The 20550-nt window shown below is 44.8% G+C and overlaps 1 protein-coding gene across 1 annotated transcript in view; it reads right to left on the bottom strand.

Moving 5' to 3' along the window:
- The window catches only part of Galnt18 (polypeptide N-acetylgalactosaminyltransferase 18), a 303455-nt gene that overhangs the window by 29688 nt on the left and 253217 nt on the right, over window positions 1-20550 (bottom strand). The window contains exons 7-9 of the mRNA XM_032892898.1: window positions 19566-19751; window positions 13265-13402; window positions 7828-7923 (exon numbers count right to left, since the gene is read on the bottom strand). Coding sequence (XP_032748789.1) covers window positions 7828-7923; window positions 13265-13402; window positions 19566-19751 — 420 coding nt within the window. The remainder of the gene's footprint in view (window positions 1-7827; window positions 7924-13264; window positions 13403-19565; window positions 19752-20550) is intronic.

Below are 20550 nucleotides of genomic sequence, written 5' to 3'. Positions count from 1 at the left end.
GAGTGGATGTAGCCCACTGACAAGGCATTTACCTGGTCCATACAAGGGTTCAATCCACAATGCACATACATAAATAAAAATTAAAACCAAAGGCGTAAGGACAGAAGAGCAATGAGACAAAGTCCATTTCCTCTTCTGGGCCTGGCTTAACTCTTGTTCAACACACTCCCTGACCTGACATGAAATTCTTCTTCCAGGTAGAACAGAATTCTCTCAGCTCAACTCTGTTCTTTACACCCTGAGTCAAAGCTTGTCCTGAAGCACTGATGTGGTGACCTCAGAACTTCACAGACTTTCGGAGGAGTTAAAATCCCTCCCACCTTTCTTCTACCACCATGAACGCACCTTCCCAGAGGAGTGTTTTATCCTGATGTACTCTCTGTGGTCTAAAACCCTCTGGCAGAACAGATGGAAGGAATCCTCATCATCGTCTTTGCTCTTTCTGACCCCACACACTGTCTGTGAGGTAATGGCGTGTTTGGGTTTTCATCATGGAAGCTCTTCCTTCTCCAAGCTGTACACTTGGGCAAATGGCCTTTCTCTTTCTAGTTTTTGGCACAAGGCTCAGTGCATGGTTAATGGTTATGTGAATGAATGAGTGAGTGAGTGAATGAGTGATTAATTGGAAGGAGTCTGTAGAGAGACCCCATTATTGTATTTTTCCCATTAGAAGAAATTTTCCAGGCTGTTACACTAATTAGGGCTAATATTCTCAGTTATTTTGAGGATTGCTTAAAATTTGCTGCTAATTTAAATAAAATGGTTACATTTACTCATTAACCAATTAGCATCCTTCCCAGCAGCTTCACCTCACTAATTTGATTAGCTACATTATGCTTTCTCCTGCTCAGGGCCTTCCTGGAGACCTGGGAGAGTCACAACTCCATCAGAGTGACATTTCTTTCTGAGGGTCTAGCCCAGCTGTGAGACCAGTTTCTCCGAGCACAGCTGTCTCTTGGTCTCTTGTGTCTTTGGAGACTTCTGGCATTCACTATAAGTCACTCTGCAAACATTCCTATCACTATACCAAATGTATTTATCCTTAAGGGGAAAATAAAACTTTTGGTAATATGATGTCTTCATGAAAGACAACCTTTCTAACGTCTGAAGAGTGAGTGAATTAAAAAAGAAGAAAAACAACATGAAAGTGAAGAAAAGAGGAGGCCAAAGGTCAAAGTACTGGTTTCCTTCCTCACTTCTTCTTGCTGGTAACCACTGATGCCATTGAGCAAACCAGCTCATGCCTAAAATACTATTTGTATTATTTTTTCAGACATAAAACAGACTCAGAAATTATCTAGATTGTTGTCATGGAGATAAGTCCTTGTGGGTACCCAGAAACCTACACTTTCCCATCTCTGCAGTCAGATGAAACCATGTGACTCAGCCCAGCCAATGAGCTAGAAAAGGAAGTTGTGTCAGGTGCTACTTAATCAAGGACGTGAAAGATTCCCAGTTACATGCCTATCTTAAAGAGGGAAAAGGGAGGTTGTCGGGTTGAATTGTGTATCCCTAAATTCACAAATTCTAATTTCTATTTCCCAGAATGGGGCCATATTTAGAATCAGGGCCATTGAAGACATCATTAGTTAAGCTTGGGTGAAGTTACACTTGAATAGAGAAGGTTCCTCCCCAATTCTATGAGGGTTTGTATGAAGTGAAGTTGGCATGAAGAATCAGAGCTATGTTAAAAGCAGCCCAAGAAGCTCCCAGGGGAGAGACACATGCATCCTTGACACTTTTTAGAAGGAACATACTCTGATTGCACATTGACCAATGACTTCTTCAGACCTTGGGGGTAACCCTATGCTTCTCAGTTTGTGGCACTGGGTAAGGGAAGCTATGGGAACTGAAGGAAAGACCACATTGTCAGGTTACCAGTCTACAAGGGTCATCAAATTACAGATGGTCTGAAGGGCATTTGGCCTTCAGCAAACTTTAGAAAGGGTAAGAAAAACGATGGTTCAGTAGGTAAAAGAGCTTTGAGTAAATCTGCTCAGCCACCAAGCCTGGCATCCTGAGTTAGATCCCTAGGACTCACATAATGGAAGGACATATGTGACTCCTAGAAAAAGTCATTCTCTGTTCTGCACACACACACACACACACACACACACACACACACACACACACCTGGGATATGTTAATAAATAAATGTAATTTTAAAAAAGAAAATTACCTAAGACCTAGAAATAATATAGAAATAATATAGATGTCCTTTTGATATCATACTGGGACATTATTTAACAGGCCTGCTAAGAGCATGCAATTTTCTAATAGTATTGTATCTGCCTTTGTCTGCTCTCTTTACCTTTTGATTAACTCTCAGACACCATAGAGTTATACACCAATGCCTGGTTTTCTGCCTTGGTAGGAAAGGTCACACTGAAGGCTATAATTGTATTTCGCTTTATGGTTTTAACCACTTTGTGTCTGACCTGTCCACCCTATTCTGACACTGCTCCGTAGAAAATGCCTACAGATCTACATTTTAGATGCACTTAGAGTTTATTTAATCATCTTACAGGGTTAGCAAGAATGGGTCCACCCATTGGGGCTGTCTTTGTATCTCTCTTCCTCTACAATGCTTGCTGTGGCTGGCTGAAACAAAGACACAAAACTCATATGAAGCCACTTAGATAGCCCTTGAGAAAGGGGAAGAAGCTTTCCCTTTGAATGGTGACCAGGTGAAGATTTAAAGCCAACATCATGAGGGGCCTGTCCGTTGTCCTCCAGGATCAGGAACACTATAGATGTATGGTAGACCCAAGATGATCTAAAAAGAAACACCTGGTAAAGCGCAGCCTTTAAAAGGGCGGGACTCTAATCCTAGCATTAGTGGAGAAAAGAGGGTCTTGAGTTTGCGGTTAGCTGGGGTTACATCCTAAGACTGTCTCAAAGTAAAAGGAAGCCACAGAGTCACGGAATGGGAGGAACCTTGGGGACTTCTCAGTTTAGTGTCCCTGAAGCCTGCCAACATGGCTTGAGACAGAGATGATGGAATTGCCATTGTCACCTGAGCTGGTAGAACTCCTTGCTCTCAGAGAAACATGTGTATTGTTTTATTTTGGAAGGAAGCTTCAACTCTCTCTTAAGGCTAATCACTGCTACCTTCATAACTCAAGCCTTGTCATAAAAAATGCTTACATAGAATAGGTAACAATCATGGAAAAGCCTACATTATTTAAATGCTTCATGAACACTCATTCTGTAATCCTTGTAGTAACTCTACAAGGTAAGCGCTGCTATAATCATTATTTTATAGGTAATAAAATTGAGGTCAAACATCTATCCAAGGTACTTGGTTAGTGAGTAGTATGGCTTGAACCCAGCAATAATGTTAAAGAAGGATTAATTTTTATCTTATGTATATGTACATGTGGGTACCTAATAAGGCCCGAAGAGGAAACTGTATTTCTTTAAACTTATAGGCAGTTGTGTGCTACCCAAAATAGGTTCTAGGGAGTATCCCAGGTCCTCTGGAAGGGCAACAAACACTGTTAGGAGCCATCACTCCTCTCTCCAAAGTTTCATTTTTATTATACTGTTAACCACTAAGCCATCTCTCCTGTCCCCCTCCAATTATTTGTATCTTATAATTGTGTATCTGTATGTGCATGTGAGTACATGTGGAGGCCAGAAGGGCATGGGGTCACCTGAGCTGAAGTTAAAGATAATGATAAGACACCTGACACGGGTGCTAGGAACTGAACTGGGTCTTCTGTCAAAGCTGTTAACTGCTGAGCCATCTCTCCAACTTCCAAGTGTTTTAAAAAGTTATTACATTTATTTATGCATGTGTCTTGGTGTGCCAGTGAAGGCCAGAAGACAGCTTTCCAGAATGAAGTTTCTCTTTCTACTATGTGGGTCTCAAGGATTGAGCTCACATCAACTGCATTGGTGGCAAGTGCCTTTGCCTGTCGAGCCATCTCTCCATCCTGGTCCTTAACCTCCATTTATTATCTCAAATGTTTCCTGTCAGCATTTTCAGGCTGCCTATTGGTTGCGGTTCTCACGGAAGGACGTGTGAAGCTTCACAGCAGAAGTCAGAGAGATTGTCACCTTAGACTTATCTACATTTCATAGACAGCAATGTGAGGACCATTGTTCTGGGAAGTGCAGTATGCAGCTCACATGGAGATATGTGGCAATCCATCTATACATGTGTGACCATCTCTGGGTTCTCCCTTTCCTGAGAAAGGTCTTGCTGAGTACTGCCAGGAGGAGGGACAATCTTACAAAAATGGGATTAGACAAGGTCTGTGGGCTACAGTTGACTATTGGGATCTGTGTCTATCCACACTTTCCTAAAAAGGAACCTCCTTTTTTAAGCCTTTCTGTTATACTTTTTAGGAGTGGAGGATGCTTTGGGGAAATCCTGGAAGTCAGAAATCTCGACACCTCAGCAATCACTCACTTCATGTCCTTGTGTTCCTGTATTCATGTTGGGTGATACAGAAACTCAGACCAGCGACACACATCCCACTTCCAATATATGCTGGCTTCTCTGGCTCTCTTAAGTCTATCATCAACCAATTCCTGTCACAACAGAGTTCATATATCTTCCTTCTCTGGTAACCTGTGACCCAAGCCTGGTTCAAAGCCTCTTGGTCCCTGAAAGCATGAATCTGGGAGGAGAAAGCATCAGGCCCTGTAATGCCTGCAGAACTCAGGCACATAAAGGAGTTGATTTATGAAGGCAGCTCTCACAGTCCCTGGCAAGCACAGCATAGTCCCTCCCAACTCCCAGCCAAGTGCCTTTCAGAACATATGAACTAGGGATAAGCAGATTGTCATAGCTGGTAGAGCTGGGTCTAGAGATGGCCCGGTCTAGCTTCATAGTATACAGATGGGCAGACAGATCCAGATGTAGCTAGTCAGTTGGGGAGAGATCAGACCTGTCACTACCCATGAGTAGCAATGCTGACTGAAAGGACAAATGGGAAGCCCTCAGGGATGACACACTTGACTAGGATGGTGACTGTATTACACACAGAGGTAGGAATCCACTGAACTGTCTAATTATATTTCATACATTTTAGCATAAAGTCATATCCCCACAATGGAAGATAACAAATTAAGAGAGCAGAAAAAGTTAAAGTGATACTGGAAGATCAAGTGTAGGACCCAGGCCTCCTGATGTCACTACATTGACCTTTTCCTCAATCTCCTGTATTTTCATTGCCATAGCAACTTGCCAATGCTCCAGGAGTCAGCACTAGTGGTCTTTGGCTGGGGAGGATATCCACCTTGCTCCCGATGCCTGTGTTAGCAGTGGTATTTGTGATGATCTTGGTGTTCCCTCTAGCATCTGACATCACCATGCCCTTTCCCTGAAGAACAATACAGTTGATGGGCAAATCTCTCCATGTTCTAGTACCTCAGAGTACAGTGCTCTGATAGCCACTCTTCCTTCCCTCCAACTTCTTTTGTCTCTCCCAGTTTCATCCCATCTCTATCCTTGGCTTCTGCTGAGAGGACAAAGTTCACAAATCACACCTCTGGTCTCTGTGTCATTATCCATATTCTAGCATTTCTCTCAGAGTCTTCTTGAGATTTTCATCAGGAATAGGCTTAGCCTTCTCCAATTCTTCACAGTAAGTGAGGTCATAAAAGTGGAACCCATACCCTACGGGATTAGTGTTCTTGTGAGGCCAGACACCAGCACCTTTTTCTGAAGATCCTACTATCAGATGCTTAATTTGTTAGCATCTAGGCCTTGAGCTTCCTGGTCTTCAGAGATGTAAGAAATGCATTTTTGTTGCTTAAAGTGCCCAGCCTGTGGTAATTTATTTGGGTCGCACGAGCAGATTATTACAGGTAATATTCTTTAACAGAAACATACACCATCCCTATGATTCAACAATTCTATCCCTAAGTGTAGGTCCAAAAGAAATGAGTGCAGATATAAGTCAAAAGTCACGAGCAAGTATGATCGCTGCAGCAGGACTCACAGTACTTGTCTTAATCACTGTTCTGTTGCTCTGAAGAGGCACCGTGACCAAGACAACTATTACAAGAGAAAGCGTTTAATTGGAGGTTTGCTTATAGTTTCAGAGTTAGTCCATTATCATCATGAAGGGGAGCATGACAGCATGCAGGCAGGTGCTAGAACCTGCACCCTGATTCACAGGCAAGAAGAGAGACTCTGGGCTTGGCATAGGCTTCTGAAACCCTCAAAGGTCACCCTCAGTAACACACTTTCTCCAACAAGGCCATACCTGCTAATCCTTTTACTCCTTTCAAACAGTGCCATTCCCTGGTTACTGAGCATTCAAATACATGAGCCTATGGGGCCCATGCTTATTCAAACTGCCATAGTCCTTTATAGCATATTCATAACTCAGAATAAGACACAGTAAAACAAATGAGCACCTTATAGGATTCATGAATATAACTCAACAGATATGGAGGCCAACACAAGAAGGTATTTTCTTCTCCAGGTTCTGGTTAATATAATTATGGTCACTTCATGGAAATTCAATAATCTGTACACTTATATTTTATCTATCTTCTATGCACATACTACACACTGATAGGACATTTGTTAGCATAAAGACAGTGGTACGATTTGAATGTGAAATGTCCCCCACAGGCTTAGGAGTTTGAACCCTTTGTCCCTGGCTAATGGTGCTATTTGGGAAGGTTCTGGAAACTTTAGGAGGTGAAGATATACTGGAGGAAGAAGGTCACTGGGGATGGGTCTTGAGGTTTTGTAGCCTGGCATACTTCCTGTTTGCTTCTGCTTCCTGACTGCAGACATGATGTGACCTGTTAACCTCCTGTTCCTGTCACCATGCTTTCCCTGCCATGGTGAGCTGTGTCCTGGGACTATATGCCAAAATAATCCTTCTCTCCATTAAATTGCTTATGTTGTCACGGTGATATGTAAAGTATCTGAGACAGTAACATATCAAAATCTGCTGCACTGTCCTATAATAATAAATGAGTTGCTGTGTTAACTGATGAAGATAGTGTGATTGGCTGCTCAAAGACCAACTAGCTAGTGACATCACAGCAACATGGCCGGCCCACCGAAAAGATAAGGTATTAGGAACAAAGTGAACAATCACTGGGGATTCTCATCATTTGTGTACAGGGTCATGTGACAGTCTTCAGTTGTGTGCTTATGCAGGTAACAACTTAAACACAGAAGCACACTTCTACAAAACTGATTTGAAAGCATCCTTTCCAGTCACTGTTCTCTTCTGGAGTTCAACTCTGGCAACATTGTTCATCTGGACACCCCTTATGCAACCTTAGCCAGTGGCTGCCTATTGTATTTTATTGTGTAAATCAGTTCCATTACCCATGTTACAACATAGCCTTTGTATATCTGAAGTCTAGACCATGAATGGAGAATTTTAAAGGACAGCCCATTTCCTGGTGGCTGCCCTTTGTTCTCCATCAGAACTAGAAAGGAGACTCATGGCCTGTAGACTGTGACATGGCACTCCATGGAATTCAGGCACATTAGGAAGCTCAGAGGAACCATTGAGGTCCATTCTGATAAGGAAGGGCTCTTCTGCAAGAATCAGAGCTACACAGCTTCCCACAGCTTTCCAAAAGGAGGCAGAGATTTCTCTGTAACATGAATCTTCTCCTTTCCCACCCCTGTTCCATAGGATGTTGGCCCCTAAAACACACAATCCCAGTTCTGTCCAGGCAAAGAAGGCACCACTTGGTTCTTGGACTCATATAAATACTTCATGATGAACACCAGAAATTTCTGAGCCCAGGGAAACCATGGCAGAACCCAGCTGTGCTTCTCTATACCCAACACTCACATGCTCATCTTTGACACAGGGGTCTCCTGAAGACACTCACCTGGGGAGTCATCCCATGGCATATGTACACGATGGGGACGTTCTCTGTATCTGGGCCCTGATCAAAACACAAATCAGTCTTCAGGGAGTTCTGCAGCTGAACATCAGAGGAAATATGGCCAAACCGGAGGGGAAAGAAGAGAGAAAGCACACATATTAATTTAGGAGAGGCAGGAGTAGCCCTCAGAGAGACTCACATACTTCATCAATCCCAGGTCACCAAGCACTATGGTGTCAGCAGGCCCAGCTATTTATTTATATAAAGGTATGGCTGGGGACTAGCTCGCACTCATGAGAAATCATGATGCTCATTAGACAGGAAGCTGCCTTTGCAAAGCTAGGATCATTCAAGTAAATGCAAGAAGTACATAGTGAGAACACTAGAGTCTCCATTCTTTCACTGCTCCAGGAGGGGAACAAGCCATGACCAGCCTTTGCTCTTGAGAGTTGTGGAAAGTGGATAACACTTTTGTTTGTTTTTAATCCAGGGAGGTCCTCTGGGGCCCAGTATTCTGTGCCTCCTGCAGATTCATTAGGGGCTTGGCCAGCCCCCAAGGGTGGTCCAGTTGCTGAGGGCTCTCTGGAGTAGAAAGCTTGGTGGGGGAAGAAGAGAGAGGGTTCTGGTAGAAGCAGAAGAGAGAAAAATCTTTTACTCTCACTTAAAAGTGTATGGACCCAGACTCATGAATCAGCAGAACACATCTGGGTATGAGAGTGCATTCTCAATGGCCCTCATGACCTAAGCCCACGCTGAGTCCTTGCAAAGGGTGGCCTGCAGGTCACACGGCTTTTTCAACTATCTACAGCAGGGTAGAACATGAGGCACCAACCCACAGTCCATAACAAATGAATTATTCCTTTTCTTCCCATATCTTTCTGGAATTTGAACATACGACAGTTCTTTTATCCTGGGTCTAAAAGAGCCCAGAGCTCCTGAGATGTGGTCTGAGGGTAATGGCCGCTAGAATTATGGGTAAATAAGACTATGTGTGAAGGATCTTCTGGATGTATGTGAACTGAGGAACTCATATGTGACCAGAGAGGAGATGAAGCACCGGGCAGATAGAATCAGAAATGAGAGGCCATCTGCCCCTGCTTGGATTTTCATGGCCAGGTTCCATGCTCATAAGAAAGTGAATAGTGTCTTCTCCCATGCTCACCTTGGGCTAGTTTAATTGGGTTTCCCTTCTTTCAACCCAAAGCCCCCTTTTAGAATGGGAGACTGGAGGGAAGAATCCAGGGATACTAAGGCAATGAACTATGGCCGGTTCACTGGTCAGGTGGAGGCCAGAACCAGAGAGAGACTGGGCTTGTGCAGTCCTGATGCCCTAGAAGCATCCAAGTGGTCAATACTCTGCCATGTGCCCACTGCTAGGTGTAGCTTTGTGGGAGGAGAATGTGGAAATACTCTTTGAACTTGTCACCTGGTCCATGAAGAGGAGGGTAGGATCTAAATCTGTGATCCGTTATCAAGATCTGCTATGTGCTAGATCAAAGAGAGTCACAGATCCTTTTAGGCTTGGCTTTCCCCAGGTCCCCAGCCATGGCCTGTGGGTGACAGATGGGTATCATTTGATACAGTTCTCCCTGGCTCTGTGCTGTCCCTCTCCTATTAAGTGAGTGGTCTATTGGAACAGAGGAGTGAGAGAGACAGGCTGGGGGTGGCAGTGGTGCAGTGTTGACTTTAGCCATATAGTCTCGGACAAAGTAACTTGCCCTATCTCTTTTCTTTCCTTGGAAATAAGGATAATAACAGCGCCTGCCTCTCAGGGATGTTATGAAGATTAAATGAAATAATATCTGTGAGAACTTAGCATACGGCCTGGTAGCCAGCAGCAATAATTGTTAGCTTCTTCTATTACTGCTGTAACCTCCCTGAAAGCCGTTCGGGAAAACTAGCTGTGATGAATGCATGGGTGTGCCAGCAGCCTTCCAAATGAATCGTATCTAGATCTCAGAAGAGCCCATAGGCTGGAACTGTGGTGTGGTGGCAAGCGCACCTCCCAAACCCCCAGCTTCCCCTTCTGTGATTCTATCTTCATGCTGTGAAAGTTGAATGATTTCAGTGCCCTCAGCTTTGCTGTTCTCTTGGCCTGGCTAGTGTTGCTGACACCCTGCAAGCCCCACTCTGGGGGTGAGATCACTTGTTTTATGCTTCCCTAATACTCTGATTTCTTTTTAAAAATTATTATTTTTTTTAAAAAATTATTTTAATTTTAAGTGTGTATGTGTGTGTGTGTGTGTGTGTACTTGCATGTATGTGTGCACACGTGTGTGTGTCTATGTGTGGGTATGTACATATATGTTGGTTCCTATAATGGCCAGATCTTCTGGGCTAGAGCCATAGGCATTCATGAGCTGACTCACATCAGTGCTGGGAACTGAACTCATCTCCTCTTTAGGAGCAACAAGTGTTCTTAACAGCAGAGCATGTCTCCATCCCCGCTGTCACTCATGAATCTTGGTGCAGCATTTAGCACACTGCTTTCTTATTTCTTCTTTACTTGCCTGCCTCCTCATTCATCACAAATACTGGGTCTTAGTCTTCCTCATTGCATATAGCATTGGCAGGGCATGAAGCACATAGTTGCCATGAGTGTTGGAAGAGTGTGTGCAGAACGTGAGCATATATATATATATATATAAATGACACTATGGCTTTGCAAGTGACAGGGCCACAGTATGCCTGATCTTGGAAACCAAGCTTTTCCCATCAAATGTGTGGCTATGAGCCTGATACTATTAAATGTATACTGTAACCACTGAGGCTGTGCACAGTGTTGAACTTATATAGAAAGTCCAAAGTTAATGTCTATATGCTGGGCATGTCTGATTCTAACTGCCCCTCCATCTCTAATTCTCGGTACCAGAACTGGGATTCATTCAAAGCTCCCCCATCTCCCAAACAGTGAGCTCAGAGGAAACCCTTCTAGTACAGCCCACAGTTTCTTCAGCCAGAAGGAGCAGTAATATGCCCTATTAGTGGATTAATGACCTGGGCTATACACTTGACACTGGCCCAATTGAGTGACCCAAAATTTTATTTGACCTGAATGATGTAGTTGGAGCATGAATTGGAATGGAAAAATAAAAAGATTTTTAAAACCACTGCTCCTGCAAGGACATCTGGCCTCTGCATTTTAGAATAAAACTCATTACTGAGGGAGAACAATTCAGACCCAGTAAATGCTTTTGTTCTTGTGGCTGTACCCGGCATGCCCCTCATTAAGAGTTCATGGTGCTTCTGGATCAGCAAGCATGTCTCTGCTCCTGAAGGAGACAGGCATTGACATGTGGACGAGACAGAGGGAGGGAGAGTCTAGCTGGACCTTGCACAGTGGCTGGTAGATGAACATTATAAGGACAGTAACCTCCACTAGCCCTGGGAATGGCTTGCATGCTCATCTCTGTGGGATAATGAGTGGGTGGCCTTTTGTGTGACAGAGTGCAGACAGTCTGAGCTATGGACCCAGAGAGATCTAGACATAGCCTTGTACACTTACTATCTGGTCAACCAAAATGTTCTGTCTTTCTCATCAAAGGGCCCCAAGAGAAACCTGCTGCTACTGCGTGTATGTGGAAGATAAGACACTTTTATGTGGAGGATGAAAAGGGCCTTTAGCTGGGACCTAGAAATACAATGGCTATTTGCGAACACTCTCGTTGTGACTGCTTCCTCTGTCTCTCCTGGTAAGTGTGGCTGACCTCACTCAGCCCCAGTGGTAGCCTGGTGAGGTGGTGAGTCTGGAGCGGGTCCTGGCTCATGGAAGTTTGGTTGTAAAACTTTCTTTGAGCACACAATATTCTCATAGGACTGAGTCAACAGTGGCCAAGTGGCATCATATGGTTTTTATGGAGCAGAGAGTAGGATATGCTCTGGATGGCTCTAGTGGTGTGCACGGAACTAAGGGGTATCATACAATGCAATGTGCTTCTATGCTGAGGGAGGATCTGGAGTATCACGTAACAGCTGGGCAGCATCGTTTGAGGGGTTGCTCTGACTCCCAGCCTCAGGAGTGGAAAGGTAAGAGGCGCAATTTTGGGGTGCAAACATGCATGGGGCTCTCATGGAAGATATAATTCATCCCTACAAGATGGCCTCCTAAACGGTCTTAACTGAGGATTGTCTAGGGTTCCACCTGTGTGTCATTCAGAGCCACTGGGTATTAGCGTAGTGGGTACTAATTCTGAGTCAAACCTCTCAGTAAAGGCTCTTCATACTCCCAGGTAAGAGCACCGTCCATACGGTTTCCAGCTGGGGAAGCCCTTAACTCAGCTCTGATCACAGCGCACCAAAGAGGCCTCAGCTCTGCCGTCAAGTTTTCATCTTGGTCTATCAAAAAAGGCAGGAGGGATGCTCTCCAAAGCAAAGAACTGCCGTGATTCCAGCTAGTCTTTCAGGCTCTGTCAGAGGCAAGTCAGGTTTTTGCCCATTTCTTCATATTCATATAACCTGAATATAATATAAGCATCCCCACAGAGTGGAATCAAGGGCTTAACTGACATAGAAAAGAATTATGTGTTCAGACTTTACAGCCAGTAGAGGAGATACTCTCAAATGGTAGTCATGTGCTGTACAAAACACTTTAAGAGTGGAGGGTCCTGTCCTGAAATTAGTTGGATGAAGGAAGGGTTTATCATGGTCAAAGTATTTTAAACTGAGAAAGAAAATACATTTTCACTTCTCGAGTTCCTTCTAGCCAATGAGGGTGGTATTAACTTATCCATTTAACAGATAAAGAAACTTAGGTCCACAGTCCGTAAGAAGGGACAAGGTCAAGATCTATTCTAGTTTGTATTTTTGATGGTGCTAGAGTTTGAGCTCAGAGCCTCATACATGCTAATTTAGTTTGCTACCAGAGCTACACCCACAGCTCAGGGCCAAGATCTGAACCAATGGCATTTTCTCCACTCCATCCTCTGTCTTCTACCACACCCACTGAAGGTACATCAACCAACAAACCTTATGAAACCCTTCAGTAAATTCAGGGGAGCTTCTGCCTCTCAGAACTCTTAAGGAAGGCTTCAAACACAAATAGGAGATGCCAGCCAGTAGGTGGGCATGGCATTCAGGTGTTTGAGAGACCCCCCCTCCAGTCACCCCAGCTGGGAGTACCAGTGGGCATCAGCTGTGTTAGTTTGCAATCTGAAGCTCAAGCTTCTTCATGCATGTTGTTCAGAGGGCTATGCAAACTTGGGTGAATGGCAGAGAACTGTAAAGGAGAGGTACAGTCCTTTCTGACAGGGACTGGGAAGACTCAGGCTGTGAAATCGAAGCCTACTGAAGGTCCATCAGCCTGGGCTGAGCCCGAGTTTATCACAGTGAACAACAAAGGTGATAGCGGGCCTGTTCCCTCTCTTCTGTCTTAAGGCCACTCTCTGGTCTTCTTTTCTGTCTGCATCTGATTGAAACCCCAAGCAAACTACTGGCTCCTTACCACTCCATAGGCGATGATGTCAGAGTACATCCTCATCTCTGGGTACACACTGACCAGGTACCACCTGAAAGTCTTGCACTGCAGCTGCTTCCTCAGAGCCTTCCGTGCTGTGATGTCCCCAATGTCAATCCCTGAGTCCTGTAAAGAAGCAGAGGCAGAGCTGCAGCTCCCACCAGGCCCACTCTGTATGTACTTGCTGTGTAGATCTACATACTTCTACATCTATGTACTTGCTGGGACCCAGGACCTCCAGCCAAGATTCACAGACTTTCTGGTAGAGGGACTCATATGTTCTGCAATGCAGCATTCACCCCATAACTATGTTCACTTAGACTCTAAAATAAGAGGTCCATATTAAAGGGGACTAGTATCTAGTAAAGTAAGGGGGCTGAATACTCGACTACAGTACAGTTTAAGCATTATACATTTATTAAATTGTATTAAATACAATTGCAATACTACAAGAGCATTAGCTTTGACAAGGGATCACTATTAGATCCTGTTCAGGACACACACACACACACACACACACACACACACACACGGTATATATCTCCCATGTTCATCTGCACCTTATCATAGGAGCTTCCTACTCATTTTCAACTTTTGTATATCAAGAATACACACACACACACACACACACACACACACACACACCCCTTTCTGCTTATTAAGTGACTTCTGCTTTTGTGTTGCAAAGGTTCAGTATGTTTGTACTGTGTTTTTTTCCCCCTGAAAATTGCATCAAATCCTTTTAGTGGCAGTGAGAAATGATTAGTGGTCTTTCTTAGACAAGGGCACTTTGGCCTTTATTATTAGAAAACCATGAACACTCCTTTTCTCTTTTCCTAATATTTAAGTATAGTTGGCTTATATCTCTCATCCAGAATCCGTGGCTGCTAAGGACCTCTGAATAGAATTTTAAGAAGTCTTTAAAGACATCTTAAAGCTTAAGAATCTTCCTGAGGAGCTGTCTGAATAGGACGAGTCCTAAATTCAATGATTAGTAACTTTGTAAGAGAACAGAAAGGAAGGTTTGCATATTTAGAAGCCCATGAAGGAGAGGCCCACATAGAGACCCAGCAGACCAAAGTGATGAATACATGGTCTCAGAAAGCCAGGAGCCCCCAGATGTTGGAAGAGACCAAAGGAAAAAAAAGATGGATGACTGTCTAAAGCCACTGGAGGAAATGTGGCTCTGCTAAGCACTTTAATTTAGACTTCTGGGTTCAAGGCCTACCGGAAAAAAAATGTTCTGTTGTCTTAGGCAACCAATTTTGTGGCTAATTCATTTGGACAGTCTTAGAAAACTAATAAAAAATTGGCTACCCTGCAAATGGCTCAGTATTTCTGCCACAAAGTCACAAAATTCCATGTGACCAAGCCTCAAAGAAAGGGTATGAACAAAGCAACATGGGGACATTCTTGGCACCCAGGCTGTCTTTGGGCAGGAGAAGCAGCAGCTTGGAGGATTCTTGAACTTTACAGAAGGAAATACAGATGTTTGCTACGGGCTGGTTTCCTGTGTACTGACTGGCAAACTGATTTTCAATTGAAGTAGCTGGATGCAAGTGCTGGAAGCTGCTCTCACAATTTTGGGACTGAATATGGTGGTGAGGGTGCAGGTGAAGAGGACAGCTCTGCTCCATGCATGGCCTGGGGGAGGGCTCAGTAGAGTAGCAGGTCAAGGCAGACAGAGAACTCACCTGCATGACCAATAGCACCGAGAACAAGAATGAACATATTTAGGTTTTCTGGGTGCTGAGCCAGTACTCACCAGAGTCTTGATACATATTCACTAATGGATTCTCTGGGCTCCACCTGAGTAGGGCTGAAAGGCTTCTGTTCTGAATAGGCAGTGGCTGATAGAGAGGGAAAGTAAATGGAGAGAGATGTGCCTGTGCTTGAGCCAGTACTGGGATGATGATGGTTGGGATGCTCCCGGGAAGACATGGCAGCCAAATCTTTCTTTATTAACTACTGGAGTTCCTATGTGTTAGTAATTGCCTAGACAAGTAGGAACACCTCATGGTCTATGCCTGAAATGGGGATCTGGGAGAGGCAGAGAGGCAGACAGACACATGAAGCAGGGAAGGAAGTAGAGAGTAAGGGGAAGACTCTACATAATCCTGCTTGCAGTGTTGGGTACCAGGGGGGTTGCACTGGGGCCGGGTGAGCTGTCAAAGAAAGCTTCCTGGCATCTGACATGCTTGAGCTGAGTCTAAAACATGAAGCAAATCCTGGCTCCTTAAGTCATCATCTTGTGAGCCTGACATAGGTTCTGCCATCTCTACAGACTTACTGACCTGAATCTACAGGATGAGACCCAGAGGAGCATTTTCTAAGTTTTTCTTGGGACTTGGATAGAGCTGAATAGCAGGTCCCACTGACTGGGAGTTAGGGGGAAGACACCAGAAACAGAGCCAGGCTGTTCCACCCATTAATAAACATCAGTACTGCTTCAATGAACCTTACCACCCCTCTGCCTTGTGCTGCACACTTCAACACAAACATGCACAACGAAATGTCTTCAGGAAGTCCATTGTTTTTCCCAGTACTTCCAGCTTTAGGTAGGCATTGGATTCCTCAACATTTACTTTCCAAAACTAGTTCAACTAATCTCTAAGGCTAGGGCCACGTGATTTTAAAGTTCAGTCATATTTGAGAGTCACTGGTCTAATAAGATAGAGGTTGCAGACAACAGATTATGGTCTGACAGGCCGGTCATATGATGAGAGAGGCATGTAGGGGAGGAACATTTGCCATGCTTGGGCTGGCTTCCTGCATGAAAAGTCACAAGACTTAAGCCTGTAAGGATGAAGGTTTGTTAGAGGTGGGAATTGAACAGGAAGTGGTCAGTGGGTAATTTCAGGTAGAGAGAACAAGTGAGCAAGCACAGGGTTGAGAAGCAGCAAGACCTGCCCCCTCCAACAAAGACTGTGGGGGTGCAGGTGGAGGGCCCCAAAGGGGAGAGCCTGTGTCAAACGGTGCACCTGGCCTCACCTTTGTACTCTAAGAGTCCTTCACAGATTTTGAAGAAAGGCAATGGATAAATAAATCACTTAGCAAGGATAGATTTGAAGGGGTGAAGACTTAAAGCAGGGCAATCAGTCTGCATGGGCAAAGCTTGAGTTTTGATGCAGCTAGATATGGCCTGGTTAGGAAGGCTCTGTGATTGACAGAATGGGCTAACAAGACAGGAGGAAGAAAGGACTATGAACAGTGTCCAGCCAGATACCCGGCAGATGATAGCATGAGGAACTGAGACAAGCAATTAGGAAGAGGAGCTGCCTCGGATGGAAAATGACATCCTTAACTGTGGTCAGACTCAGCCTGAGTGCCAGAGAGGATAGCAGCAGGAGGCATCCAGAAGGCTGTTGAGATGCCAGTCCACAAGGGAGACTGGAGATATTAATTAGGAAGCCATCAGCATGTGTGTGGGATAGACATCCAAGAGCAGAGGCTGTTACTGAGAGGGGCAGTATAATGAGAGGCCGATGAAGGGAACATGTCTGGGGAGAATTTAAGCAACAGTAGAGGGAGGATAAACCCCTTAGGGAGAAAGAAGTAGCATGCTGAGGGGGAGAGGCTTTCCAAGAGTATGAAACCACAGAGCTTAGGAACCACGGAATATCAAAGAAATGAGAATTCTGTAGGTTAAGAAAAGTTTTCTTAGATTTACTGTGTATGTGGGTGTGTGTCTTTGTGTGTGTGATTCAGTGTGTCTTTGCATGTGTCTGTCTGTGTATGTGTTTATGCGTGTCTGTGTGTGAGTGTGCGAGTGTGTGTGTTTGCGTGTGTCTGTGTGTATGCGCTTGCATGTATGTGGGTATATATAGAATCCAGAAGAGAAGAGTGTTGGATCTCTTAGAGCTGGTGTTACAGGTATTGGATGGGGCATCTAGCTTGTACTAGATGGAAGTATTATCTCTCCAGCCCCAGGTGAAGGAGTTTTCAACGTCCAGAACATTATGCACTCAAGAGGTCAGTTCATGAGAGCTTTGACAAAGGCAGATGAGATTGGGATGTGACAGGAGAGTGGTAGAAACTGGGAAAACCCTGACCCTGCAAAAGCTCAAAAATCTTAAAGAAGGGAAGTTGGAAGCTGGAAGTGACATGGGATGTGGGAGGGCATCCTGCAGGTCTGTACACATGAATGTGTCAGGGGGAGAGGGAGAGAGAGGAAATGGTTTGTGTGTGCATGAGTGCACATCCATTTACTAGATACCAATCACCTTTTTGTGAGACATTGTTTCTCACTGGCCTGGAGTTCAGTATATATGCTAGGCTGAGTGGCCAGCAAGCCCTGGTGATTGTCATTCTCTTTCCCAGCACTAGGAAGATTACAAACACATGTTACCACACCCAGCTTTCCTTGGTGTGTTCTGGGAATATAATTCAAGTCCTTGTGCTTTTGAAGAATGTGATTTACTGACTAAGCCATCTCCCCAGCTCAACAGAAACACACTGATGTTTTTTCCTCTATCTAAAATCTTTGCCTGTACATTTTCATGTCTAACTGTTTTCTTTCCCTTATCCCTTCAATTGCTTGGTGCTTGGTACTTGATACTTGGTGCTTAGTGCTTGGTGCTATCCCCTCAGAGGGACCACAGGCAAATATTCATTTTCACTGAGTTTTGCATGTGGCATCATCTACCATTCACTGGGTTTGGCCAGAATAGGGAAGACTGGCATCTTTTGGGATGGGGCAGAGAGAAGGGGGCAGACATGAGTGTGATACTAATACTGATCTCACACAGAGCTACGGTGTTCACTGGTGAGATCCTGCAGGGGTAACATTTTCAGCACCCAGGAACACCCACAGTGGGAATCAGCATCCTAGGTGGAATACTGAATCCTAACGCTCACAGCATCAGCTGAATCCAGAAATATGGGAGTTTCCCTAGAAAGCTCTTCCTGCCAGGGATTCAATGGAGGTTTCGCTGATTTACACTGGGGATCTTGGCTCCTCCTCACTGATCGTAGGGGCACCCAACTCAGGTCCCTTTCCCTGTGGTGGTGGAGCACTACAGTTGGTACGTGCATGCCTAGCGTGCATGAAGGCCCAGACTCCATCCAGGATGAGAGCCCAGCCTACTTTTTAAAATAATTCAGCCAGAGCAACATGCAGTTGGCAGGAAGCTCAGGGTACAGGGCTTTCCCATGGAAACTTTAAACAGAGAGAGAAATCATTTCACTGTTAGAGAGGACTGGGGGCTTTCTGGAGATCAGCCAAGGTCGGGGGTGGGGGGAATCCCTGGCTTGGGAGGAATGACAGAGGCCATGCAGTCAACAGTTTTGTCACACAGAAGGTGACAGGAGCAGTGAGCTCAGGCAGGCAAGCGGGTAAGCAGGTTTGGAGTGCGACAGCTGGCATATGTTGGGTTCTCCCAACTCAGCATTTGAGAGTCATTTCCATACGACACACGCCAAGGCGAACAAAACTTGGAGAGAAATATTACTTCTCCTCTGACGTGTCTTCATGTAAGTGACTAGAGGAAAGAGAAGACAGTGACAGGCAAGGATGGGGCTCTGTGAGACTAGAAGGTCATAATCCTCATCACCAATTGAGGATCCCTGCTGGAATGTGTCTTGTTTGCATCCATACAGCTCAAGAAATCCCACAGATGTGTGGATTTTCCTTATTCTGCTTGGACCAATGGAGAGGCTTAAAGCCAGTCTATATAGAAATTAAAGTGTCCTTGAGAATTCACCCTCATTACAGTTGCATTTATATATCCATCATCCTGAACCACAAGGCACCAGGGAAGCTGAAACAAGGAAGGAGACTTAGAGCCATCTGAGTCACTTTTATTTGTATATTTTTTAGATAAGATCACATGTAGCCCAGGCTACCCTCAAACTCACTATGTATTAGAGGATGATTTTGACTTTATGATTCTCTTGTCTCTACCTCCCAAGGGCTGGTATCACAGGCCTGAGCTATCTATCACCACAGCTGGCTTTATGCAGTGCTGGGAATTGAACCCAGGGCTTTACGCATGCTGGGCCAGCTTTGTACCAACTTGAGCCACAACCTATTTTCTAGTTTTCATTTAAAATGAGGCCCCTAATGTTCTGAGAGAACACACACTCCTCCAAGCATGCTGCAGGGTGTAGATAAGAAATGTCTCAGAGACTTTTGCCAGCTCCTTCCTGTATGTAGTAAGTAAGGGCTTGACAGTCTAATGTGGCCAATGAGTCTCTGAATGTCCCTGAGAAGAAAAACCAAGTCTAGTGTTTTGTTTCAGATTTTTTTTTCTCACCAAACTTGAAATTTTGCCCTAGTCAGGCTGCCCACCTCTTGTGGTATGTTCCATGCCATGTAGACATGACTTTTGAATTCATCCATCCAGACTTCAGCTACCCTGAGGGCATTTCTCCGCACGTGGGCAGTGAGGTTCTCTGTGTAGGGCTTGTGGGCTCGCTCGATGTGGGCAATCCGAGAGCAGGGCAGGACCTCCACACTCCCGCCACACTGCCATACCTGTAAAGACAAGGAAAGGATGCACCCATCAGTTCCTCTATGCTGCAGGTCACCCCAAAAGATGAACAGAGCAACCCAGCTCTCTCCACCTTCTCTCCACACACTGCCATGAAGGAACGAGCTGGGTCTTAGCCCCCTCCACCTCCTGCAGTAGGGATATTAAGTAATTAATTCACAGCTTGGCTTTTATTGCCATGAGTTTACTTGCAAAAAAAAAATGTGCGTTTTTCTTCCATCCATGAGCTCCATGTAGCCAGAGAACCCAGATGCTCTGAGCTCAGAGGATTGTGCTGTCCTTGAGTTAGCAACACCCAACTTCCCAACGATGGGCTCTACACTACTACACTGCAGAAAAGGACCAGTGGGACTCCAGCTCAGAAGTCCATCTTCAAATGGACCTTCAGTGATCATGACAAAGGTCAATGGCAGCTACTGTTAAAGAGCCCAGTGGTACTTCTGTCCCCCCTTCTTCCATGGACTTCTGAGGGGAAGCACTCCACACCTTTGGTGACAGTTGGGGCTATTTGCTGAGTACGGCCATTTGGGAGTACGGCGGGGAACTTTCATGTGTTTGACACTTGCTCACTAACACCAATAAATCCTGCCACAGGATATGACAAAATTCGGATTTATTTAATTGGCTGTGTTCGTTAGGAAGGCAAGACCTCTTCTCCCACTGACCAGTATTACATTAAAGGGTCCTCACCGTCATGTCTACTGGAAGGAACTTTGCTTAGTAAACTATTTAGAGTCAAGAGAAAGGAGACAAGAATTCTGAGTGTCAGCTATGTTCCAGGCC

This window comes from Rattus rattus, chromosome 2 (assembly GCF_011064425.1).
Source record: "Rattus rattus isolate New Zealand chromosome 2, Rrattus_CSIRO_v1, whole genome shotgun sequence".
Lineage (NCBI taxonomy): Eukaryota > Metazoa > Chordata > Mammalia > Rodentia > Muridae > Rattus > Rattus rattus.
This window is presented reverse-complemented; position numbering and strand designations above follow the sequence as displayed.